Source organism: Petromyzon marinus, unplaced genomic scaffold, assembly GCF_048934315.1.
Source record: "Petromyzon marinus isolate PM22_M1 ecotype Great Lakes invasive population unplaced genomic scaffold, UKy_Petmar_22M1.pri1.0 PM_Scaffold_38, whole genome shotgun sequence".
NCBI lineage: Eukaryota > Metazoa > Chordata > Hyperoartia > Petromyzontiformes > Petromyzontidae > Petromyzon > Petromyzon marinus.
In genome coordinates this window covers 780,331-807,072 of record NW_027423368.1, presented here as the reverse complement: position 1 = coordinate 807,072, position 26,742 = coordinate 780,331, and the positions used below count along the sequence as shown (strand labels likewise).

The following is a 26,742-nucleotide window of genomic DNA, read 5'->3' as shown; positions in this document are numbered from 1 at the left end:
GTGTCTCACCGTGTGTCTCACCCCGTGCCTCCCCCGTGTCTCACCGTGTGGTGTCTCACCCTGTGGTGTCTCACCCTGTGTCTCACCCTGTGTCTCACCGTGTGTCTCACCGTGTGTCTCACCGTGTGGTGTCTCACCGTGTGGTGTCTCACCGTGTCTCACCGTGTGGTGTCTCACCGTGTGTCTCACCCTGTGTCTCACCGTGTGTCTCACCGTGTAGTGTCTCACCCTGTGTCTCACCGTGTGTCTCACCCTGTGGTGTCTCACCCTGTGGTGTCTCACCGTGTGTCTCACTGTGTCTCACCGTGTCTCACCCTGTGTCTCACCCGTGTGGTGTCTCACCGTGTGGTGTCTCACCGTGTCTCACCGTGTGTCTCACCGTGTGTCTCACCGTGTGTCTCACCGTGTGGTGTCTCACCGTGTCTCACCGTGTGTCTCACCCTGTGTCTCACCCCGTGTCTCACCGTGTCTCACCCTGTGTCTCACCGTGTGTCTCCCCCGTGTCTCACCGTGTGTCTCACCCTGTGTCTCACCGTGTCTCACCGTGTCTAACTGTGTCTCTGCGTGTCTCACCGTGTCTCACCCGTGTCTCACCGTGTGTCTCACCGTGTGTCTCACCGTGTGTCTCACCGTGTGTCTCACCGTGTGGTGTCTCACCCTGTGTCTCACCGTGTGTCTCACCCTGTGTCTCACCGTGTGTCTCACCGTGTCTCACCGTGTGTCTCACCCTGTGTCTCACCCTGTGTCTCACCGTGTGTCTCCCCCGTGTCTCACCGTGTGTCTCACCCTGTGTCTCACCGTGTCTCACCGTGTCTAACTGTGTCTCTGCGTGTCTCACCGTGTCTCACCCGTGTCTCACCCGTGTCTCACCGTGTCTCACCGTGTCTCACCGTGTGTCTCACCGTGTGTCTCACCCTGTGTCTCACCCTGTGTCTCACCGTGTGTCTCACTGTGTGTCTCACCCTGTGTCTCACCGTGTGTCTCACCGTGTCTCACCCGTGTCTCACCGTGTGTCTCACCGTGTGTCTCACCGTGTGTCTCACCGTGTGTCTCACCCTGTGTCTCACCCTGTGTCTCACCGTGTGGTGTCTCACCGTGTGTCTCACCGTGTGTGTCTCACCCTGTGGTGTCTCACCGTGTGCCTCCCCCGTGTCTCACCGTGTGTCTCACCGTGTGTCTCACCCTGTGTCTCACCGTGTCTCACCCTGTGTCTCACCCTGTGTCTCACCGTGTGTCTCACCGTGTGTCTCACCATGTCTCACCGTGTCTCACCGTGTCTGACCGTGTGTCTCACCCTGTGTCTCACCGTTTCTCACCCAAGTCTCCCCCGTGTCTCCCCGTGTCTCGCCGGTGTCTCCCCGTGTCTCTCCCCGTGTTTCCCTCAAGTCTCTCCTTGTCTCCCCGTGTCTCCCCCATGTCTCCCCGTGTCTCCCCCGTGTCTCCCCGTGTCTCCCCCATGTCTCCCCCGTGTCTCCCCGATTCTCCCCATGTCTCTCCACGAGTCTCACCGTGTCTCCCCCTGTGTCTCACCGAGTCTCACCGTGTCTCCCCGTGTCTCCCCTGTCTCCCCGAGTCTCCCCTGTGTCTCCCCTGTGTCTCCCCCGAGTCTGCCCCGTGTCTCCCCGAGCCTTATCGAGTCTCCCCGTGTCTCCCCGTGTCTCTCCCCGTGTCTCCCCCGTGTCTCCCTGTGTCTCTCCCCGTGTCTCCCCATGTCTCCCCTCTGTGTCTCCCCGTGTCTCCCCCCTGTCTCCCCCTGTGTCTCACCGAGTCTCCCCCGTGTCTCCCCGTGTCCCCGTGTCTCTCCCCGTGTCTCCCCGTGTCTCTCCCCGTGTGTCTCCCCGTGTCTCTCCCCGTGTCTCTCCCCGTGTCTCCCCGTGTCTCTCCCCCGTGTCTCCCCGAGCCTTATCGAGGCTCTCCCCGTGGTTGTGTTTGTGGTGGTTGTGGTGGTTGCTGTGATGATGATGGTTGTGATGACGGTGGTGCTGATTGTGATGATGTTTGTTGTTGCTGCTGGATGCAGAGGAGATGCCGGGCTTAGGAAAGCCGTGGAGCGGATTGTCACCATCTGGGAACAGCGGAGAACTTATCCCAAAGAGATCATCAGCCAGCTGAGAGCCGCCCTGGGTAGGGCACACACACACAGACAGACAAAGATCCCCCAGGTAGCCTCCACACACGCACAAATGTCCCCCAGGTAGCCTCCAGCAGGCCTGCAGGGGCAAGTGCTGTTCATAGCGAGTAGCAGCACCGCCTATGATGTTCACAGGGACAAAGCTTCTCCAGGTAGACGTGGATGCCACTGGTTCTTCACGTTCTGCAGATGTAGATGCCACTGATTCTTCACGTTCTACGGATGTAGATGCCACTGGTTCTTCACGTTCTACGGATGTAGATGCCACTGGTTCTTCACGTTCTGCAGATGTAGATGCCACTGGTTCTTCACGTTCTGCAGATGTAGATGTCACTGGTTCTTCATGTTCTGCAGATGTAGATGCCACTGGTTCTTCACGTTCTGTGGATGTAGATGCCACTGGTTCTTCATGTTCTGTAGATGTAGATGCCACTGGTTCTTCATGTTCTACAGATGTAGATGTCACTGGTTCTTCACGTTCTGCAGATGTAGATGCCACTGGTTCTTCACGTTCTGTAGATGTAGATGCCACTGGTTCTTCACGTTCTGTAGATGTAGATGCCACTGGTTCTTCACGTTCTACAGATGTAGATGCCACTGGTTCTTCACGTTCTGCAGATGTAGATGTCACTGGTTCTTCACGTTCTGGAGATGTAGATGCCACTGGTTCTTCACGTTCTGCAGATGTAGATGCCACTGGTTCTTCACGTTCCGTAGATGTAGATGCCACTGGTTCTTCACGTTCTGCAGATGTAGATGCCACTGGTTCTTCACGTTCTGTAGATGTAGATGCCACTGGTTCTTCACTTTCCGCAGATGTAGATGTCACTGGTTCTTCACGTTCTACGGATGTAGATGCCACTGGTTCTTCAGGTTCTGCAGATGTAGATGCCACTGGTTCTTCACGTTCTGCGGATGTAGATGCCACTCGTTCTTCACGTTCTGCAGATGTAGATGTCACTGGTTCTTCACGTTCTACAGATGTAGATGCCACTGGTTCTTCACGTTCTGCAGATGTAGATGTCACTGATTCTTCACGTTCTGGAGATGTAGATGCCACTGGTTCTTCACGTTCTGCAGATGTAGATGCCACTGGTTCTTCACTTTCCACAGATGTAGATGTCACTGGTTCTTCACGTTCTACGGATGTAGATGCCACTGGTTCTTCAGGTTCTGCAGATGTAGATGCCACTGGTTCTTCACGTTCTGCGGATGTAGATGCCACTCGTTCTTCACGTTCTGCAGATGTAGATGTCACTGGTTCTTCACGTTCTACAGATGTAGACGCCACTGGTTCTTCACGTTCTGCAGATGTAGATGCCACTGATTTATCACGTTCTGTAGATGTAGATGTCACTGGTTCTTCACCTTCTGCAGATGTAGATGCCACTGGTTCTTCACGTTCTGCAGAAGTAGATGCCACTGGTTCTTCATGTTCTGTAGATGTAGATGTCACTGGTTCTTCACGTTCTGCAGAAGTAGATGCCACTGGTTCTTCACGTTCTGTAGATGTAGATGCCACTGGTTCTTCACGTTCTGCGGATGTAGATGCCACTGGTTCTTCACGTTCTGTAGATGTAGATGCCACTGGTTCTTCACGTTCTGCAGATGTAGATGCCACTGATTTATCACGTTCTGTAGATGTAGATGTCACTGGTTCTTCACCTTCTGCAGATGTAGATGCCACTGGTTCTTCACGTTCTGCAGAAGTAGATGCCACTGGTTCTTCATGTTCTGTAGATGTAGATGTCACTGGTTCTTCACGTTCTGCAGAAGTAGATGCCACTGGTTCTTCACGTTCTGTAGATGTAGATGCCACTGGTTCTTCACGTTCTGCGGATGTAGATGCCACTGGTTCTTCACGTTCTGTAGATGTAGATGCCACTGGTTCTTCACGTTCTGCAGATGTAGATGCCACTGGTTCTTCACGTTCTGCGGATGTAGATGCCACTGGTTCTTCACTTTCCGCAGATGTAGATGCCACTGGTTCTTCACGTTCTGCAGATGTAGATGCCACTGGTTCTTCACGTTCTGCAGATGTAGATGCCACTGGTTCTTCACGTTCTGCAGATGTAGATGCCACTGGTTCTTCACGTTCTGCAGATGTAGATGCCACTGGTTCTTCACGTTCTACAGATGTAGATGCCGCTGGTTCTTCACGTTCTACAGATGTAGATGCCACTGGTTCTTCACGTTCTGCAGATGTAGATGCCACTGGTTCTTCACGTTGTGCAGATGTAGATGCCACTGGTTCTTCACGTTCTGCGGATGTAGATGCCACTGGTTCTTCACTTTCCGCAGATGTAGATGCCACTGGTTCTTCATGTTCTGCAGATGTAGATGCCACTGGTTCTTCACGTTCTGCAGATGTAGATGCCACTGGTTCTTCACGTTCTGCAGATGTAGATGCCACTGGTTCTTCACGTTCTACAGATGTAGATGCCGCTGGTTCTTCACGTTCTACAGATGTAGATGCCACTGGTTCTTCACGTTCTGCAGATGTAGATGCCACTGGTTCTTCACGTTGTGCAGATGTAGATACCACTGGTTCTTCACGTTCTGCAGATGTAGATGCCACTGGTTCTTCACGTTTTTCAGATGTAGATGGCACTGGTTCTTCATGTTCTGTAGATGTAGATGTCACTGGTTCTTCACGTTCTACAGATGTAGATGTCACTGGTTCTTCACGTTGTGCAGATGTAGATGCCACTGGTTCTTCACGTTCTGCAGAAGTAGATGCCACTGGTTCTTCACGTTCTGCGGATGTAGATACCACTGGTTCTTCACGTTCTGCAGATGTAGATGCCACTGGTTCTTCACGTTCTGTAGATGCCACTGGTTCTTCACGTTCTGGAAATGTAGATGCCACTGGTTGTTCACGTTCTGCAGATGTAGATGCCACTGGTTCTTCACGTTCTGCAGATGTAGATGCCACTGATTCTTCACGTTCTACAGATGTAGATGCTACTGGTTCTTGACGCAGATGTAGATGCCGCTGGTTCTTCACGTTCTGCAGATGTAGATGGCACTGTCCTTAGACGGCCACATTATTTAACATCTATTTTGACCGCGTAGTTCGTGAAGCCTTCAGTAGCTGTACCGGGGGAATCTCCATATGGTACAGATATAATGGGAGGTTGATCGATGCCCGGGGTACGGTGAAGGGATGGCTCCCTATTGCTCAACCACGTTATGTATGCCGGTGATCTGGTAATTGCCGCTCACTCAGAGGAGGAGTTGGAGGCGCTGCTGCTGAGACTGGAGCGTGCCACTAAGAGGTGGGGCCTTACCATCAGCCCCACCAAAACTAAGCACCTGCCTAGGTATTTTGTACCATCGGACACTCCACCCCCAAAACTCCCAATCGGTGATGGGGCAGTTGTGGAGAGAGTGGAGAGTTTCCCATACCTGGGTAGTGTGCTTATGGCTGGCTTTTGTCTTTTTCTTTGTGTGTCTCTGTGTGTGTTTCTGTGCGTGTGTGTCTGTGTGTGTCTCTGTGTTTATGTGTGTGTGTGTCTCTGTATTTATGTGTGTGTGTGTCTGTGTGTGTCTCTGTGTTTATGTGTGTGTGTGTCTGTGTGTGTGTCTCTGTGTGTGTTTCTGTGTGTTTTTGTGTGTGTGTGTGTCTGTGTGTGTGTCTGTGTGTGTCTGTGTGTCTGTCTTTCTGTCTGTGTGTGTGTCTGTGTGTGTGTCTCTGTCTCTGTGTGTGTGTGTCTGTGTGTGTGTGTCTGTGTGTGTGTCTGTCTCTGTGTGCAGTGGGAGCTCCGCAGAAGGAAGTTGTCAACACAAAGATTCTAACGGAGTTTAGGGTAAGTGGGTGGGTGGGTGAGTGAGTGGGTGAGTGAGTGAGTGGGTGGGTGAGTGAGTGGGTGAGTGGGTGAGTGAGTGGGTGAGTGTGCGGGTGAGTGAGAGGGTGAGTGAGTGGGTGGGTGGTTGAGTGGTTGAGTGGGTTGGTGGTTGAGTGGGTGCGTGGTCGGGTGGGTGGTTGGGTGGTTGGGTGGGTGGGTGGTTGTGTGTGTGGGTGGGTGGTTGAGTGGGTGGCTGGTTGAGTGGGTGGGTGCATGGCCTCAAGGTGCACATAGCCTGGCACAAGCGTCGTGGTGATGTCACCACCACAGTAGCGAATGGTGGTTGTTGTTTCTGTGGGGTAGGCGGTAGGGGTAGTAGCGGTTAGCGCTACGCTTAGCTACGAACCCGGCGACCCGGGTTCCACTCCCGCTCACGGCCAACACCACCGGTGACGATTTTATGAACCGGTCCTGGGCCTCCCCTAGGTCGACTCAGCCTCAAATGAGTCACCTGGTGCGGTGTGTAGTAAACATCGCCACTGGGGAGACAAAAGCGGCCGGGAGTGGTGCTGGCCACCCACCCCCTCGTGTGCCGTTCCGGCCTTCATAGGTGCTGCTCGCTAACAGCACTTGCCCCTGCAGTCTGTTAAGGCTACACGGGGGATCTTTGTCTTTGTGTGTGCTTGCAGCCGCGTGCGGTGATCGAGTCTCTGTCAGCCCACGCCCGCACGCAGGCAGATCTCCTGATACAGGAGAAGCAGCTGGGGTCTCTGAACATCGACCAGTGGACTCGTCACTCACTCCACAAGCTCAAAGGTGGCTCGCTCGCTCGCTCACACGCTCACTCACTCACACACCTACCCACTCACTCACTCATTCACACACACGCTCACTCACTCGCTCACTCACTCACACGCTCGCTCATTCACTCACTCACCCACCCACTCACCCACTCACTCTCTCACTCACTCACTCCCCTCCCTCTCACTCACTCTCTTACTCACTCGCCCACTCACCCACTCACACACTCACCCACCCACCCAACCACCCACTCACTCACCTACCCACTCACTCTCTCACTCACTCACTCCCCTCCCTCTCACTCACTCTCTTACTCACTCACCCACTCACTCACTCACTCACCCACCCACTCACTCACTCACCCACTCACTCACCCACTCATTCACTCACTCACCCACTCACCCACTCACACACTCACCCACCCAACCACCCACTCACTCACCCACCCACTCACTCTCTCACTCACTCACTCCCCTCCCTCTCACTCACTCTCTTACTCACTCACCCACTCACTCACTCACTCACCCACCCACTCACTCACCCACTCACTCACCCACTCATTCACTCACTCACCCACTCACCCACTAACTCACCCACTCACCCACTCACTCACCCACTCACTCACCCACTCACTCACCCACTCACTCACTCACCCACTCACTCATTCACCCACTAACTCACCCACTCACTCACCCACTCACCCACTCACTCACCCACTCATTCACTCACTCACCCACTCACCCACTAACTCACCCACTCACTCACCCACTCACCCACTCACTCACCCACTCACTCACCCACTCACTCACTCACTCACCCACTCACTCACTCACCCACTAACTCACCCACTCACTCACCCACCCACTCACCCACTCACTCACCCACCCAACCACCCACTCACTCACTCACTCACCCACTCACCCACTCACTCACCCACTCACTCACTCCCCTCCCTCTCACTCACTCACCCACTCACTCACTCACCCACTCACTCACCCACTCACCCACTCACTCACCCACTCACTCACTCACCCACCCCACCACTCACCCACCCACTCACTCCCCTCCCTCTCACTCACTCACTCACCCACCCCCCTCTCACTCACCCCCCCCCCCCAGAGCGAGGTGGGGGTGCCCGCCTGTCGCGCTCCCTGGAGGAGGCCGGCTCGCAGCTCTCCGCCTTCTGCTCTGCTCTGGAGTCTGACGTGAGGGCCTCGTCGCCCGCCCTGGCCCAGCTGCTGGAGGCCGCCTGCCTCTTCTACCACGCCCAGTACCACGACGTGCAGGTCGTGGTCAGCGTGAGTACGCACACAGACACAGAGACACACAGTGACACACAGACACACACAGTCACACACACACATAGACACACACACACACACAGACACACAGACACACACAGACACACACACACAGACACACACACACACAGACACACACAACAACAACAACAACCGCCATTCGCCACTAAGTGGCGGTGACGTCACCACGACGCTTGTGCCAGGCTATGTGCACCCTGAGGCCACGTGAAGTGTCGAACGCCCGCTGGCAGGAGGTCACGGGGCAGACCAAGGTGCCACGGGTCGACTGACTGAGATGACTGAGATGACTGGCTGATGCACCACCTGTGCCCCCTACTGTGCCAACTGCTGTGCTTTAGCCACCCGGCGCTCCGCTCGTTGTTGTGAGCGTCGCTCCTCCGCCCTCCGTTGTTGTTGGAGGGCGACTGCCTCCAACTGCCCAGTAGCATCCTTCACGAGCCTCCTCCACAGAGGCCGATCTTGACACCGCTGGTACCAGTCATCGGCAAGCCCACTCAGCTCCACGTCCTCCTGTACCACATCACTCCATCTCTTCTCTAGCCCGTGCCGCGCCCGCTTTGCCCCCTCAATCCGGCCGAACAAAAGCTGTTTCGGCATGCGGTGGCTGGGCATGCGGGCTACATCACCCAGCCATCGCAGCCTTGCCCGCCGGAGGAGCTCACCGATGGGACCTTGCCCAGATCTTTCAAGGATTTGTGAGCTCCTCACACAATCCAGTCTGGTTAAACCCAGGATGGATCGTAGGCAGGCCAGCCTAAATGTTTCTAACCGGCGAAGATGTTCCATTAGGGGGGTCCACGTTTCGCAAGCGTAGAGAAGGGAGGGAATGACCGTGGCCGAGAAGACCTGAAGCTTAGTGCGGAGCGACAGACCAGGTAGCTTCCACACAGCGTTACGCAACCGATGAAAAGATATTGCCGCTCGACTGATTCGGAGTGAGACCTCTGCTGTTAAACTGGAGCCAGTCATAAGCACACTGCCCAGGTATGGGAAACTCTCCACTCTCTCTACAACTGCCCCATCACCGATCGGGAGTTGTGGGGGTGAAGTGTCCGATGGTACAAAATACCCAGGCAGCTGCTTAGTTTTGGTGGGGCTGATGGTAAGGCCCCACCTCTTAGTGGCACGCTCCAGTCTCAGCAGCAGCGTCTCCAACTCCTCCTCTGACTGAGCAGCTATTACCAAATCATCAGCATACATAACGTGGTTGAGCAATAGGGAGCCATCCCTTGACCGCACCCGGGCATCGATCAGCCTCCCATTATATCTGTACCATATGGAGATTCCCCCGGTACAGCTATTGAAGGCTTCACGAACTACGTGGTCAAAATAGATGTTAAATAATGTGGGAGCCAGAGGACATCCCTGTCGCACCCCAAGGTGTACAGGGAATGGCTCTGACTCCCGGCCACGTAGTTTTACCCGGGCCTGCTCACCATCATGAAGGTCCTTAATGATCGTGAGCAGAGGGTCAGGTACTCCAAAAGCACGAAGAACGACCCAGAGCCCAGGCCTACTGATGGTATCATAGGCCTTGACCAGGTCAATAAAGAAGAGATGTAGGTCTTGTTGGAATTCCCTACACCTCTGCTGTAGCAGACGGACAGAAAATATGGCATCTGTGCAGGACCGCCCCATCCTGAAACCGCATTGGGGCTCCGCAAGCCTCTCCTCAGCGTGCCTGGCAAGGTGATGCTGAATAATCCTTGCCAGGACCTTTCCCGGCAAACTGAGGAGTGAGATGCCCTTGTAGTTGTTACAGTCTGTGCGGTCCCCCTTCTTAAAAAGGGGGACCACCAGGGCATCCTTCCAATCCTGCGGAACCCGTCCAGTGGTCCAGACTGTTATGATGTCATATAGGGCAGTCTGTGCACAAACGCCACCCTCCCTCAGCATTTCGCTTGGGAGATCATCTCTGCCCGCTGCCTTTCCTGGTCTCAGACTCCGGATCGCCTTCAGTACTTCCTCAACAGATGGCACCTCAGCCAGCCACTCACAGGGGGTGACTTCTTCCAATATTTGAGGCACCACAGCCTCAGCAGGGTCATCCTCACTTTGTGCCACGATGTTTTCCTGGCTGAGGGATTTTCCCTCCCCCAGAACCTCACAGAAATGCTCAGCAAATCTGCAAACCTGTTCCTGGGGGTCGGAGATTGGATCACCGTTTTTTCCCCTAATGATGGTAATAGGTGTGGTGCTGCAGGTTACTTTTTTGATGGAGTTAAATAGAGATTTGTGATCACGGGCCACTGAGGTAGACTCTATCTCCTCAGCAACCCGCGACCACCACCCATCCTTGCAGCGCCTCACGGCTCTCCGAACCTCCGAGCGAAGGCTGCGGTAAGCCTCCTCATTCTCTGACGTGGGATTCTGTAGCCGATGGCAGTGGGCCTGTGGCTTTTTCTCAACCATCCTGAACACCTCCTCTGTCAGCCAGGGTCTCTGGGGAGGTCTGGACCACGTACCCAAAGCAGCCATTGCAGCTGCATGAGTCACAGTCCTAAACCTCGCCCATTTACCCTCGACATCAGGAGGAGTCGGGGACGATGCCAATCCCAGCCGCAAGCGATGATGAAATTCTCGCTTGAAACTTTCATCAGATAACTGAGACCAGGCCACTTTAGGTTGGAATGGGGTCCTGGGTGTACACCCACCACCGGAGTGGAAGAATGGCAGGCGCATCTTACAGATGACTAGTCGATGGTCAGAGGGCAGATCAGCTCCACGGTAGGTCCTGGTGTCAAGGACATGGGCTCGCATCCGCTGGTCCGTCACTATGTAGTCCAGCAGATGTTCTTGCTTGGACCCGGCATGCATCCATGATGTTGTGTGGATGCGCCGATGCCGGAACAGCGTGTTGGTAATTGCAAGCCCATGGGCTGCACAAAAATCTAGCAGCCTCCTACCGTTGTTATTGAGCTGATCTGGCCCATGCCCTCCAATCACTCCAGACCAGGTGCCAGTATCATGACCAACTCGGGCATTGACGTCACCCAACATGATGACTCTATCCTGAGGGGCCACTTTAGCCAGCACCTGTGACAGGAGGTCATAGAAGGCATCTGACTCATCGGCTTTACTTGCATCCCTCCACGGATGTTCATCTTCGGTGGGGGCATAAGTAACCACGACCACCATTCCTCGCCTCCGGTTGATGGGAAGGCGAGCCCAAAGTAGCCTGGGGCTTACAGCTTCCCACACCTCACCGCCATGCTCCCACGCCCCCTTCATTCTTTTGTTCAAAAGAAGAGCCACACCCTGTTGTTTGGCAGTCTGCTGCCCCGAGTAGAGGACTGTCCACCCCTCATGGTGGCAGGAGCCAGAGCCGTTCCACCGGACCTCCTGAATGCCGCATAGATCCAGGCGGTACCGGTCCAGCTCCCGACAGAGGAGTGGCAGCCTCTCCTCCGCAGTGAGCGTTCGAATATTCCACGTGGCCACCCGTAGTGGCTTTTCGTTGTTTCTGGAGTAGCCCCGAGGGTAGAGATTCAATCTCCTGGCTCTGCCAATTGGGGTTTGGCCAAGAGACGTCATAGACGCCTGGCCCCCCGGGGCCTCCGGCACAAGCTTATTAGTTACATATTTCAGTTGAACTCGTGGTTTCGTGGTAATTAATTGAAGGTGGAGGGGTTACCAGCCCCTCGCACCCGTCCAGAGCCCCCGTTTAGCCTCTGTGGTGGACACATTTGCCATGAGGGGAGGAGCCAATCAAAATTGGATCTCCCCCCACAGCACTGTCCACGACAGAGTTGCCCGTCCGGCACCGCGAGTTGGTAGGGGGTTGTTTTGCCGGACACAGACACACATACACACAGACACACACAGTCACACAGTCACACACACAGACACAGACACACACACAGACACACACACACAGACACACACAGTCACACAGTCACACACACAGACACAGACACACACACAGACACACACAGTCACACACAGACACACAGACACACACACAGTCACACACACACACACAGTCACACATACACACAGACACAGACACACACACACATACACACAGACACACATACACACAGACACACACACACACACATAGACACACACACAGACAGACATAGACACACACACTACACACACACACAGTCACACACAGACACACAGACACACACAGTCACACACACAGACACACAGACACACACAGTCACACACACAGACACACACACGCACGGGATCGAACCCACGAACCTCACGCGCACCAGGCGAGGTGGTGAACATCTCCCCCCCTCCCCCACCCCCCACCCCCCTCGCCCCCCTCCCCCCCTCCCCCCACCCCCCTCGCCCCTCCCCCCCAGGCCTACAAGAACTTTGGGTCACGAGTGACGGGTCTCAAGCGGCGTCTGGAGCAGCTCAGCGCCGGCCTCTCGCCCCCCCCCTCGCCCCCCCCCTCGCCCCCCCCCTCGCCCCCCCCCTCCCCCGCCGAGGACGCCCCCTCCCCCCCCTCCTCCCCCTCGGAGGGGGGGGAGGGGGGGGAGGGGGCGGGGCCAACCTCCGGCCCGCCCCTTGAGGGGTCGCCGCGGCGACCCCGGTCCCCCGCGGCGGCCCCTCCCCCCGCCGCCGCAGCCGCCGTTGCCGTGGCGACCGCTGCCGTCTACAGCCCCTCGCAGGAGCCCACGCAGGTGGGGGGTGGGGGCGGGTGGGGGGGTGGGGCCGGGTGGAGGGGGTGGGGCCGGGTGGGGGTGTGGGGCGGGGGGTGGGGCGTGAGAAGGTGGTGGGAGGGGGGGGTAGGGAGGGGGGGTGAGAGGAGGGGGGGTGGGGTGGAGATGGGTGGGGTGGGAGGGGGGCGTGGCTTAGACACGAATTGGGCAAAATTTATCTAACGTGGCAATCAGTCATCTCTCTATGTGTGTCTCTGTGTGTGTCTCTGTGTGGACAGTCCTCTACTCGGGGCAGCAGACTGCCAAACAACAGGGTGTGGGTCTTCTTTTGAACAAAAGAATGAAGGGGGCGTGGGAGCGTGGCGGTGAGGTGTGGGAAGCTGTAAGCCCCAGGCTACTTTGGGCTCGCCTTCCCATCAACCGGAGGCGAGGAATGGTGGTCGTGGTTACTTATGCCCCCACCGAAGATGAACATCCGTGGAGGGATGCAGGCAAAGCCGATGAGTCAGATGCCTTCTATGACCTCCTGTCACAGGTGCTGGCTAAACTGGCCCCTCGGGATAGAGTCATCATGTTGGGTGACTTCAATGCCCGAGTTGGTCATGATACTGGCACCTGGTCTGGAGTGATTGGAGGGCATGGGCCAGATCAGCTCAATAACAACGGTAGGAGGCTGCTAGATTTTTGTGCAGCCCATGGGCTTGTAATTACCAACACGCTGTTCCGGCATCGGCGCATCCACACAACATCATGGATGCATGCCGGGTCCAAGCAAGAACATCTGCTGGACTACATAGTGACGGACCAGCGGATGCGAGCCCATGTCCTTGACACCAGGACCTACCGTGGAGCTGATCTGCCCTCTGACCATCGACTAGTCATCTGTAAGATGCGCCTGCCATTCTTCCACTCCGGTGGTGGGTGTACACCCAGGACCCCATTCCAACCTAAAGTGGCCTGGTCTCAGTTATCTGATGAAAGTTGCAAGCGAGAATTTCATCATCGCTTACGGCTGGGATTGGCATCGTCCCCGACTCCTCCTGATGTCGAGGGTAAATGGGCGAGGTTTAGGACTGTGACTCATGCAGCTGCAATGGCTGCTTTGGGTACGCGGTCCAGACCTCCCCAGACACCCTGGCTGACAGAGGAGGTGTTCAGGATGGTTGAGAAAAAGCGACAGGCCCACTGTCATCGGCTACAGAATCCCACGTCAGAGAATGAGGAGGCTTACCGCAGCCTTCGCTCGGAGGTTCGGAGAGCCATGAGGCGCTGCAAGGATGGGTGGTGGTCGCGGGTTGCTGAGGAGATGGAGTCTGCCTCAGTGGCCCGTGATCACAAATCTCTATTTAACTCCATCAAAAAAGTAACCTGCAGCGCCACACCTATTACCATCATTAGGGGAAAAAACGGTGATCCAATTTCCGACCCCCAGGAACAGGTTCGCAGATTTGCTGAGCATTTCTGTGAGGTCCTGGGGGAGGGAAAATCCCTCAGCCAGGAAAACATCGTGGCACAAAGTGAGTATGACCCTGCTGAGGCTGCGGTGCCTCAAATATTGGATGAAGTCACCCCCTGTGAGTGGCTGGCTGAGGTGCCATCTGCTGAGGAAGTATTGAAGGCGATCCGGAGTCTGAGACCAGGAAAGGCAGCGGGCAGAGATGATCTCCCAAGCGAAATGCTGAGGGAGGGTGGCGTTTGTGCACAGACTGCCCTATATGACATCATAACAACAGTCTGGACCACTGGACGGGTTCCGCAGGATTGGAAGGATGCCCTGGTGGTCCCCCTTTTTAAGAAGGGGGACCGCACAGACTGTAACAACTACAGGGGCATCTCACTCCTCAGTGTGCCGGGAAAGGTCCTGGCAAGGATTATTCAGCATCGCCTTGCCAGGCACGCTGAGGAGAGGCTTGCGGAGCCCCAATGCGGTTTCAGGAAAGGGCGGTCCTGCACAGATGCCATATTTTCTGTCCGTCTGCTACAGCAGAGGTGTAGGGAATTCCAACAAGACCTACATCTCTGCTTTATTGACCTGGTCAAGGCCTATGATACCATCAGTAGGCCTGGGCTCTGGGCCGTTCTTCGTGCTTTTGGAGTACCTGACCCTCTGTTCACGATCATTAAGGACCTTCATGATGGTGAGCGGGCCCGGGTAAAACTACGTGGCCGGGAGTCAGAGCCATTCCCTGTACACCTTGGGGTGCGACAGGGATGTCCTCTGGCTCCCACATTATTTAACATCTATTTTGACCACGTAGTTCTTGAAGCCTTCAATAGCTGTACCGGGGGAATCTCCATATGGTACAGATATAATGGGAGGCTAATCGATGCCCAGGTGCGGTCAAGGGATGGCTCCCTTTTGCTCAACCACGTTATGTATGCTGATGATTTGGTAATAGCTGCTCAGTCAGAGGAGGAGTTGGAGACGCTGCTGCTGAGACTGGAGCGTGCCACTAAGAGGTGGGGCCTTACCATCAGCCCCACCAAAACTAAGCACCTGCCTGGGTATTTTGTACCATCGGACACTCCACCCCCACAACTCCCAATCGGTGATGGGGCAGTTGTGGAGAGAGTGGAGAGTTTCCCATACCTGGGCAGTGTGCTTATGACTGGCTCCAGTTTAACAGCAGAGGTCTCACTCCGAATCAGTCGAGCGGCAATATCTTTTCATCGGTTGCGTAACGCTGTGTGGAAGCTACCTGGTCTGTCGCTCCGCACTAAGCTTCAGGTCTTCTCGGCCACGGTCATTCCCTCCCTTCTCTACGCTTGCGAAACGTGGACCCCCCTAATGGAACATCTTCGCCGGTTAGAAACATTTAGGCTGGCCTGCCTACGATCCATCCTGGGTTTAACCAGACTGGATTGTGTGAGGAGCTCACAAATCCTTGAAAGATCTGGGCAGGGTCCCATCGGTGAGCTCCTCCGGCAGGCAAGGCTGCGATGGCTGGGTCATGTAGCCCGCATGCCCAGCCACCGCATGCCGAAACAGCTTTTGTTTGGCCGGATTGAGGGGGCTAAGCGGGCGCGGCACGGGCTAGAGAAGAGATGGAGTGATGTGGTACAGGAGGACGTGGAGCTGAGTGGACTTGCCGATGACTGGTACCAGCGGTGTCAAGATCGGCCTCTGTGGAGGAGGCTCGTGAAGGATGCTACTGGGCAGTTGGAGGCAGTCGCCCTCCAACAACAACGGAGGGCGGAGGAGCGACGCTCACAACAGCGAGTGGAGCGCCGGGTGGCTAAAGCACAGCAGGTTGGCACAGTAGGGGGCACAGGTGGTGCATCAGCCAGTCATCTCAGTCAGTCGACCCGTGGCACCTGGGTCTGCCCCGTGACCTCCTGCCAGCGGGCGTTCGACACTTCACGTGGCCTCAGGGTGCACATAGCCTGGCACAAGCGTCGTGGTGACGTCACCGCCACTTAGTGGCGAAAGGCGGTTGTTGTTGTTGTTGTCTCTGTGTGTCTCTGTGTGTGTCTCTGTGTGTCTCTCTGTGTGTGTCTCTGTGTGTGTCTCTGTGTGTGTCTCTGTGTGTGTGTCTGTGTCTCTGTCTGTGTCTCTGTGTGTGTGTCTGTGTGTGTGTCTCTGTGTGTCTCTGTGTGTGTGTCTCTGTGTGTGTCTCTGTGTGTGTCTCTGTGTGTCTCTGTGTGTGTCTGTGTGTGTGTCTCCACGTGTGTCTCCACGTGTGTGTCTCTGTGTGTGTCTCTGTGTGTGGCTCACTGTGTGTCTCTCTCTGCGTGTCTCTCTCTGCGTGTCTCTCTCTGCGTGTCTCTCTGTGTGTCTCTGTGTGTGTCTTTGTGTGTCTCTCTGTGTGTGTCTCCACGTGTCTCCACGTGTGTCTCTCTGTGTGTGTCTCTGTGTGTGTCTTTGTGTGTCTCTCTGTGTGTGTCTCCACGTGTCTCTGTGTGTGTGTCTCTCTGCGTGTCTCTGTGTCTCCACGTGTCTCTCTGTGTGTGTCTCTGTGTGTGTCTCCACGTGTGTCACTGTGTGTCTCTGTGTGTGTCACTGTGTGTGTCACTGTGTGTGTCTCTGTGTGTCTCTGTGTGTCTCTCTGTGTGTGTCTCTGTGTGTGTCTCTGTGTGTCTCCACGTGTCTTTGTGTGTCTCTCTGTGTGTGTCTCTCTGCGTGTCTCTGTGTCTCCACGTGTCTCTCTGTGTGTGTTCTGCGTGTCTCTGTGTGTCTCTGTGTGTCTCTCTGTGTGTCTCTGTGTGTCTCCACGTGTCTCTCTGTGTGTGTTTCTGCGTGTCTCTGCGTGTCTCTGTGTGTCTCTCTGTGTGTCTCTGTGTGTGTCCACGTGTCTCTCTGTGTGTCGCTCTCTGTCTTTCTGTGTGTCTGTGTGTGTCTCTGTGTGTCTCCACGTGTGTCTTTGTGTGTCTCTCTGTGTGTGTCTCTGTGTGTTTCTGCGTGTCTCTGCGTGTGTGTCTCTGTGTCTGTCTCTGTGTGTCTATTTGTGTCTCTGTCTTTGTGTGTCTCTATCTGTCTCTGTGTGTCTCTGTGTGAGTGTTTCTGTGTGGGTGTCTCTCTGTGTGTCTCTCTGTGTGTCTCTCTGTGTCTTTGTCTCTCTCTGTGTCTCTCTGCGTCTCTCCGAATCTGTGTGTCTCTCTGTGTCTCTGTGTGTCTCTCTCTGCGAGTCTCCGTGTGTGTCTCTGTGTGTCTCTGTGTGCCTCTGTGTGTCTCTCTGAATCTGCGTGTCTCTCTGTGCCTCTGTGTGTCTCTCTCTGCGAGTCTCCGTGTGTGTCTCTGTGTGTCTCTCTGAATCTGTGTGTCTCTGTGTGTCTCTCTGTGTCTCTCTGAATCTGTGTCTCAGGACAACACAGAGATTCAGGACATGGAGCTGTCAGATGGAGAGGAGGAGCAGAATCCAGACACAAACATCCGTACGAAGACTCACTCACCCACTCACTCACTCACCCACTCACTCACATACTCACCCACCCACTCACCCACCCACCCTCTCACCCACCCACTCACCCACCCACTCACTCACCCACCAACTCACCCACCCACTCACCCACCCAACCACCCATTATCCCACCCACTCACCCATTCACTCACCCATTCACTCACCCACTCACACGCCCACTCACTCACTCACCCACCCACTCACCCGCCCACTCACCCACTCACACACCCACTCACTAACTCGCCCACTCACCAACTCACTCACTCACCCACTCACTGTGTGTGTCTCTGTGTGTGTCTGTGTCTCTGTGTGTGTCTCTGTTCGTGTCTCTGTGTGTTGTCTCCGTGTCTCTGCAGTTGTCCCTCCGCCTGTCTCCGTGTCGCTGGCCGCTGTCTCCCCGGCGCTGCTGCTGAGCGCACTCACGGCTACGGGGACAAACTCGCCCACCTTGCAAGGTGACGCTCACCACTCGCTCACCACTCACCCACTCGCTCACTCACCCACTCACTCACCCACTCACCCACTCACTCACTCACCCACTCACTCACCCGCTCACTCACTCACTCACCCACTCGCTCACTCACCCACTCACTCACCCACTCACCCACTCACTCACTCACTCACCCACTCACTCACTCACCCACTCACTCACCCGCTCACTCACTCACTCACCCACTCACTCACCCACTCACCCACTCACTCACCCACTCACTCACCCACTCACTCACTCACCCACTCACTCACCCACTCACTCACTCACCCACTCACTCACCCACTCACTCACCCACTCACTCACCCACTCACTCACCACTCACCCACTCACCCACTCACTCACCCACTCACTCACCCACTCACTCACCCACTCACTCACTCACTCACCCACCCACTCACTCACCCACTCACCCACTCACTCACCCACTCACTCACTCACCCACTCACTCACTCACCCACCCACCCACTCATCCACTCACTCAGCCACTCACTCACCACCCACCCACCCACCCACTCACCACTCACTCACCCTCTCAACGTCTCTGTGTATCTCAGTGTCTCTGTGTGTCTCAGTGTCTCCGCGTGTCTCAGTGTCTCTGCGTGTCTCCGCGTGTCTCCTCCCAGGGTTGACCAGTCTGCTCCAAACCGCCGTTGCCCAGGCGACCGCCAACCACCACCAACAACAACACCAACACCACCAACAACAACAACAACACCACCACCAACAACAACAACAACACCACCACCACCAAGCTGCTCCCGCTGCGACCGCCCTCCCTCAGGCCCCCGCACCATTGTCCGCAGCCCCGGCCCAGCGGGCCAACGCCGACCCCCGGTCGCAGCGCCCGCGGGCCGACGAGCCGCCGCCGCCGGCCGACGGAGTCCACGGCAGGGCGCGGCAGGCGGTGGCGGACAGACCGGGAGACAGACCTGGGGATAGATCAGGGGTTAGACTAGGGGACAGACCTGGAGACAGACCTGGGGATAGATCAGGGGTTAGACTAGGGGACAGACCTGGGGATAGATCAGGGGTTAGACTAGGGGACAGACCGGGAGACAGACCAGGGGATAGACCGGGAGACAGACCTGGGGATAGATCAGGGGTTAGACTAGGGGACAGACCGGGAGACAGACCGGGAGACAGACCAGGGGATCGACCGGGAGACAGACCGGGAGACAGATCAGGGGACAGACCTGGAGACAGATCAGGGGACAGACCTGGGGATAGACCGGGAGACAGATCAGGGGACAGACCTGGAGACAGATCAGGGGACCGACCTGGGGACAGACCGGGAGACAGATCAGGGGACAGACCTGGAGACAGACCGGCGGGGGGCAGGCGGGGGGGCGTGAGAGTCGACGGGGCCCCTGGACATTCTCCTCACCACCACCACCACCATCAGCCCGGGGCGGCGGCGGCGGCAGCAGCAGCCGCCGCCCTCGGCAGCCTGGAGAGCCGCATTCAGGACTTCCTGCAGGGTGGGGGATTCCCCGGCCTGGCCGCCGCCGGAGGCCTCCCGGACTTCGCCGCGGGCACGGGGGCGGGGGCCCTGCCGGCAGGCGGCGGGTCCACGCCAGTCCGCGACGAGGTGGGGGCAGGAGGAGGGGGAGGAGGAGGGGGAGGAGGAGGAGGGGGCGTTGGTGGAGCCACCCCGACCCAGGACGAGAGGGAGCCCAACGCCGCCTCCGCCGCCTCCGCCGCCTCCCCGGTTCCCCTGGAGCAGAAGCAGCCCCAGCGGAGGCTCAAGCTGGCCGAGTGGAAGCAGAGGATGGGGCCGGAGCGCCAGGGCCTCCTGTTCGGCAAGCCGGCGGCCGCCGCCGCCGCGGCCATGGCCGCCACCGTGGCCGGCACCGTGGCCGGCACCGTGGCCGCCGCGACCGACGGCGGCGACGGCGGCGGCGACGGCGGCGACGGGGTGCCCGGCCGTGCCGCGACCCACGCCCCCGCCGGGTCCCCGGCCGCGCCGGCGTCCGGCACCGGCCCGGCTAATCGCGGGTTCCAGCCGGCCCCGGCGGCGGCGGCGGCCCCGGCTGTGGCGGCCCCGGCCCCGGCAGCGGCGGCGATCCCCTCGCCGATCCCCTCGCTGCTCCCGTCGCTCGCCGGGATGTCCAGCGAGACAGTGCAGGCCCTCAGCCGCATCCTCAGCCAGGCCCGGCCGGGCCCCGAGCCGGCTGCGGGCCCGGCGGCGGCGGCGGCGGTGGCCGGGGGGAGCAGCTTGAGCCGGACTTGGCCGGGACAGGCCACCGTCACCGCCGCCACCGCCACCGCCACCGCCACCGCCTTGTCGGCGTCGTCGGCGTCGGCGTATCCATCCTACTCCGCCCTGAGCTCGGTGCTGAACCAGAAACTTCTGACCTCTCCCGCGACCTCCGCCGTGACCCCCGCCGTCTCGTCGTCCGTGACCCGAGCCAACCCGCCGGGCGGCTCGCAGGACGAGGGCCTGCGGATGATCTCCAGGAACCTCCTCGTCCTGAGCGACCTTTACAACAGCGACGACGACGACGACGACGAGGAGGAGGAGGAGGAGGAGGCGGCTGCGGCTGAGGAGGAGAGGATGATGAAGAGGAGGAGGGAGGAGGAGGAAGAGGAGGAAGAGGAAGAGGAGAGGATCAGGAGGAGGAGGAGGGAGGTGGTGGATGAGGATGAGGAGGAGGAGGAGGAGGTCGGCATGGAGGTCTCCCTCCTCCCCCAGGCCCCCGCTCCCTCCCTGCCCCATGGGTCCACGGCGGCCGGGGTCATGTCCCTGGTGGTGGGCGGCGGTGCGGCTCGGCTCTTCAGGCCCGCCGTGACCCAGGGCCGTGCCGAGGCGTTCCCGGGTGCCCCCGTGGGGCCTCCCCGAGCCCCCCTCATCGGGGCCTTCTCCAAGGCGGCGGCCGGCGGCGGCGGCGGCGGCGGCGGCGGCCTCCCCGAGCCCGCGGCCCTCCCGCCGGGCGCCTCGCCCGGGGCCTTCCCCAGCAGGCCGCCGGGTCCCCAGGAGGGCGTCGTGCGCCCACTTGGACTCCAGGAGGCCTTGGCCAGGCCGCCGCCGGGCCTTCTCGGGGACGAGGACGAGGAGGAGGAGGAGGAGGAGGAGGCGACGGCCCCGGCCGCCGGACGTTTTGGCTCGGCCGCTCCGCCGCCGCCGCAGATGAACGTCCCTCCCATGGCGACGTTTCTGTCATCGGAGGGCTCGCCGGTGACCAGTGGGGGGCCGCCGCAGCCGCAGCCGCCGCCACAGCCGCCGTGCCCTCCGTCCGCGGGGGGCCGCCCGCAGCTGCTGCTGGCCAGCGTGCGGCCCCAGGCGCCGCAGCCGCTGCTGGCCAGCGTGCCCCCGACGGTCGTGACCGCGGACGCCCGGGGGAGGCCCCCCGGGGGCCTGGCGGAGCCCTTCGCCCTCCGCCGGGGCCGCGCGCCGGCGCCCCCGGCGCCGCCGATTCTCCTTCTCCCCCCTCCCCCCGTGGACGGCGGCGCCAGGCCCCCCGGGGGACCCCCCCGGCAGGAGGCGAGGGTCAGGCCGCTCGTCGCCACGGCCAGGCACCGCGACGCCGCCTGGCCCAGTGGCGACGACGGGGGGAAGGCCGAGGATCCGGGGCCCGCCAAGGGCGAGGAGCCGGCGGCCCCGCCGGCGCCGGCCCCGCCGTTGCCGCTGGGCCAGGGAGCGACTTGGCCCGGCGTTCAGCATCAGCAGCAGCATCAGCAGGAGAGCGACGGCTACTTCCAGCACCACCAGCAGCAGCAGCAGCATCATCATCAGCAGCAGCAGCAGCTGACGATGTCGGCGATGGACGGCGGCGGCGGCGGCGACGGCGACGGCGGCCACCTCCTCCACCACCACCACCATCACCACCACCTCCACCTCCCGTTCCCGCCCCCGCACGGCGGGCCGCCGCCCCCGTCCCCGCCCGCGGCGGCGGGGGCGGTGGGCAGCGAGCGAGGTGCCGGCGGGGTGCCGCCCCCACCGTGCCCACCGCCGGCCCTGGGGCCCCTCCTCCCGCCCCACCACCACCCTCACCACCACCACCCTCACCACCACCCCCCTCCTCACCACCACCCTCACCACCCTCACCACCACCCTCACCACTTCGGCCCCCGCGGGCGCCCGCCGCCGCCGCTTCCTCCTCCCCCGCCGCCGCCGCCGCCGCCGCCGCCCCACCTGGCCCCTCCCTGGGCCGCGGGGCCTTGGGCCCGGCGGCCGCCCCACCCACAGCAGCCGCCGCGGCAGGGCGGGTTTGGGCCTGGCAGGGGGGTGGCGATGATGATGATGATGGGCGGCGGCGGCCCCCCTCACAAGAGGCCCTTCATGGGGCCTCCGCATTACTGAGCGTGCGTGGCGGCGGCCGTGGGTTCAGTGGTGGGAGTAGCGGTGGGGGGTGGGGGCTAGGGGGGGTGGGGGGGGTTAGGGGGGGGAGGAGAGGGGGAGTAGCGGGGTTGATGTGGGAGGTAGCACGGGAGGAGGAGAGGGGGAGGAGGAGGAGGGGGGAGGAGGAGGGGGGAGGAGGAGGAGAGGGGGGAGGAGGAGGAGGGGGGAGGAGAGGGGGAGGAGAGGGAGGAGGAGGAGGGGGGAGGAGGAGGAGAGGAGGAGGAGGTGGGAGGGGGGAGGGGGAGGGGGGAGGAGGAGGGGGGGGGAGGGGGTAATTGTATAGGGGGGGGGAGCGTTGACTAGGGGGCTATCGGGGCAACCCGGGAGCGGTCTTGGGGGGGGCCTGTGGGGTCTGGCTCCTTCTTTGCGAAATGAAGAAAACTGCGGGCGGCAGGCGGTGCCGGGGACATCCGGAGGTGTGGCGGTGCAGTGCGGCGGTGCGTCTTTGTGGGGGTGCTGGAGGGGCCATGAGGGAGGGAGGAATGTGGATTAACGATTTCGTGTCGTCGTGGGGGTTGATGAAGGAGTCTCGGGGGGGGGGGGGGGGGTTTGCGGGAGGGGCCCGGTGCCTCCGTCCTCCCCCCCCACCCCCACCGGCGAGATTCGTCCGGCGGGGAAAAACTTCCGAGGTTTGGGAAAAGCGCCGAGGGATTTTTTTTAATTTGTTTTTTTTTCCCCCCGCTTGGCGCTCTTTCCCGGCGTCTTGTCAAACCCGGCGCCGACGCCGACGCCGATTACCGCTCACGGTCGGCTACGTACGGCGGTGCGAGTGAAGTTTCACGTCCAGAGACGCACAGACTCGCGTACAGAGACTTGTAGCCTCACACAGAGACCCGTAGACTACTCACACAGAGACCCGTAGACTACTCACACAGAGACCCGTAGACTACTCACACAGAGACCCGTAGACTACTCACACAGAGACCCACAGACTACTCACACAGAGACCCGTAGACTACTCACACAGAGACCCACAGACTACTCACATAGAGACCCATAGACTACTCACACAGAGACCCATAGACTACTCACACAGAGACCCGTAGACTACTCACACAGAGACCCGTAGACTACTCACACAGAGACCCGTAGACTACTCACACAGAGACCCACAGACTCACACAGAGACCCGTAGACTACTCACACAGAGACCCACAGACTACTCACACAGAGACCCATAGACTACTCACACAGAGACCCGTAGACTACTCACACAGAGACCCGTAGACTACTCACACAGAGACCCGTAGACTACTCACACAGAGACCCGTAGACTACTCACACAGAGACCCGTAGACTACTCACACAGAGACCCGTAGACTACTCACACAGAGACCCGTAGACTACTCACACAGAGACCCCTAGACTACTCACCATAGAGACCCGTAGACTACTCACACAGAGACCCGTAGACTACTCACACAGAGACCCGTAGACTACTCACACAGAGACCCGTAGACTACTCACACAGAGACCCGTAGACTACTCACACAGAGACCCGTAGACTACTCACACAGACCCGTAGACTACTCACACAGAGACCCGTAGACTACTCACACAGAGACCCGTAGACTACTCACACAGAGACCCGTAGACTACTCACACAGAGACCCGTAGACTACTCACACAGAGACCCGTAGACTACTCACACAGAGACCCGTAGACTACTCACACAGAGACCCGTAGACTACTCACACAGAGACCCGTAGACTACTCACACAGAGACCCGTAGACTACTCACACAGAGACCCGTAGACTACTCACACAGACCCGTAGACTACTCACACAGAGACCCGTAGACTACTCACACAGAGACCCGTAGACTACTCACACAGAGACCCGTAGACTACTCACACAGAGACCCGTAGACTACTCACACAGAGACCCGTAGACTACTCACACAGAGACCCATAGACTACTCACACAGAGACCCGTAGACTCACATAGAGACCCATAGACTACTCACATAGAGACCCGTAGTTTGTCCTCCCCCTGCGTCTCCGACCAACTATGGCCAGCTATGTCCGGCGATGCTAAAGAAGTTTAACACACACACACACAACATGCACAATGCGCGTGGGCACATTTGACCGCCTACGTGTTTCGACGACGGGATTTGCGATTCAACGATCATCGTCGTCATCGTCGTCGTCGTCGTCATCATCATCGTCGCCATCTTGGCAAAGGCGACCGCAAGCCGAGCTGACTCGGAACCTAGCGGTTGCTGTCGCTTCGGCCATGTTGCCTGGGTGGTGGTGGTGGGGGAGCCACCAGTCACGGTGGCCATGTTGGGTGGGGCAGGCAGCAGTCACGGCGGCCATGTTCGGTGGGCGGGGCGAGGGGGGCGGCGGTCACGGCGGCCATGTTGCTTGTTGGCGGGGGGGGGGGGACGTCACGGCGGCCATGTTACCAGGGGGGGGGAGGGCGGCGGTCACGGCGGCCATGTTGGTTGGGGGGGGAGGGGCGTCACGGCGGCCATGTTACCAGTGGGGGCGGGGGGGAGGGGAATAATGCCCACAGCGGAGTGACGTCATCGCCCCCTCAATTCCCCCCACGATCGACGATCGCAAATCGCGCATTTGTGACGGGCGGGACGGCGGTGGCGACGATGGCGAAGACGATGATGACGATGGCGGTGGCGACGATGGCGGTGGCGGTAGCGACGATGGCGACGATGATAGTGGCGACGATGGCGGTGGTGACGATGATGGATACGATGGCGGTGGCGACGATGGCGGTGGCGACGATGGCGACGATGGCGGTGGTGACGATGGTGGCGGCGACGGCGTCACCGGCGGACGAGTCCAGGGGCCAGCAGCGGCGGCGGCGGCGGTTCCGGCGTCGTCGGCAGGTTTTCCGTCATTCGTCCAAATTTTTTTTTTCAACTTCTTTTTGTGTCTGCTCCGTGACGACGATGACGACGGCAATATATCTTGAACCTCCGAGGCGTGGCTGTGTTGTCTCTCCGTGCCTGAGCGCGTGTGTGTGCGTGCGCGGGCGGGCGAGGCGCTGCAGAATCAGAATCAGAAAGGGTTTTATTAGCCATGAAAGTTCACACCGACACGGAATTTACTTTGGCAGGATGGTGCATACGTTCAACATATAGGAATCTAAAATCTTAAATAAGTTTTAAACAAGTCTTACTATAAAAATAAGGGTTAAAAGTCTAACTAACACCAAGGGGCTGAAGTATATAAAATTGAATAAATATCGAATATAAAATAGCTTTAAGATATAATTTAAAAAAATACAAATAGGTTAACATAGTTAATATCGGCAAGGTGTCATTATGTAGATAAAATGTTAAAATCGGTGTAAGCCCTTGGCCTTGTTTAACAGGCCAGCAGCAGATGGGTGATGGTCGAGGGTTGCCGAGGAGATGGGAGTCTGCCTCAGTGGCCCTCGATCACAAATCCCTGTTTAACTCCCGTCAAAAAAAAGTAACCCGCAGCGCCACACCCATCACCGTCATTAGGGGGAAAAAAACGGTGATCCAATCTACGACCCCCAGGAACAGATTTGCTGAGCGTTTCCTGCGAGGTCCTGGGGGAGGGGAATCCCTCGGCCTGGAAAACAAATGGGGATGACCCTGCTGAGGCTGCGGTGCCTCAAATATTGGAGGAAGTCGCCCTCTGTGAGTGGCTGGCTGAGGTGCCATCTATTGAGGAAGTACTGAAGGCGATGCAGAATCTGAGACCAGGAAAGGCACCGGGCAGAGATGATCTCCCAAGCGAAATGCTGAGGGAGGGCGGCGTTTGTGCACAGACTGCCCTATATGACATCATAACAACAGTCTGGACCACTGGACGGGTTCCGCAGGATTGGAAGGATGCCCTGGTGGTCCCCCTCTTTAAGAAGGGGGACCGCACAGACTGTAACGACTACAGGGGCATCTCACTCCTCAGTGTGCCGGGGGAAAGGTCCTGGCAAGGATTATTCAACATCGCCTTGCCAGGCACGCTGAGGAGAGGCTTGCGGAGCCCCAATGCGGTTTCAGGAAAGGGCGGTCCTGCACAGATGCCATAGTTTCTGTCCGTCTGCTACAGCAGAGGTGTAAGGAATTCCAGCAAGACCTACATCTCTGCTTTATTGACCTGGTCAAGGCGTATGATACCATCAGTAGGCCTGGGCTCTGGGTTGTTCTTCGTGTTTTCGGAGTCCCTGACCCTCTTCTCACGATCATTAAGGACCTTCATGATGGTGAGCGGGCCCGGGTAAAACTACGTGGCCGGGAGTCAGAGCCATTCCCTGTTCACCTAGGGGTGCGACAGGGATGTCCTCTGGCTCCAACATTATTTAACATCTTTTTCGACCACGTCGTTTGTGAAGCCTTTGATGGCTGTACCAG

The 26,742-nt window shown here is 58.4% G+C and overlaps 1 protein-coding gene across 1 annotated transcript in view; it reads left to right on the top strand.

The window, feature by feature from the left end:
- LOC142923274 (uncharacterized) overlaps window positions 1-22,399 on the top strand; it is a 39,729-nt gene extending 17,330 nt beyond the window's left edge. Inside the window, exons 3-10 of the mRNA XM_076064318.1 lie at window positions 2,021-2,124; window positions 5,888-5,940; window positions 6,609-6,735; window positions 7,840-8,018; window positions 12,362-12,685; window positions 17,467-17,536; window positions 17,919-18,017; window positions 18,679-22,399. Coding sequence (XP_075920433.1) covers window positions 2,021-2,124; window positions 5,888-5,940; window positions 6,609-6,735; window positions 7,840-8,018; window positions 12,362-12,685; window positions 17,467-17,536; window positions 17,919-18,017; window positions 18,679-22,355 — 4,633 coding nt within the window. The 3' untranslated portion in view covers window positions 22,356-22,399. The remainder of the gene's footprint in view (window positions 1-2,020; window positions 2,125-5,887; window positions 5,941-6,608; window positions 6,736-7,839; window positions 8,019-12,361; window positions 12,686-17,466; window positions 17,537-17,918; window positions 18,018-18,678) is intronic.
- Window positions 22,400-26,742: the final 4,343 nt, after the last annotated feature.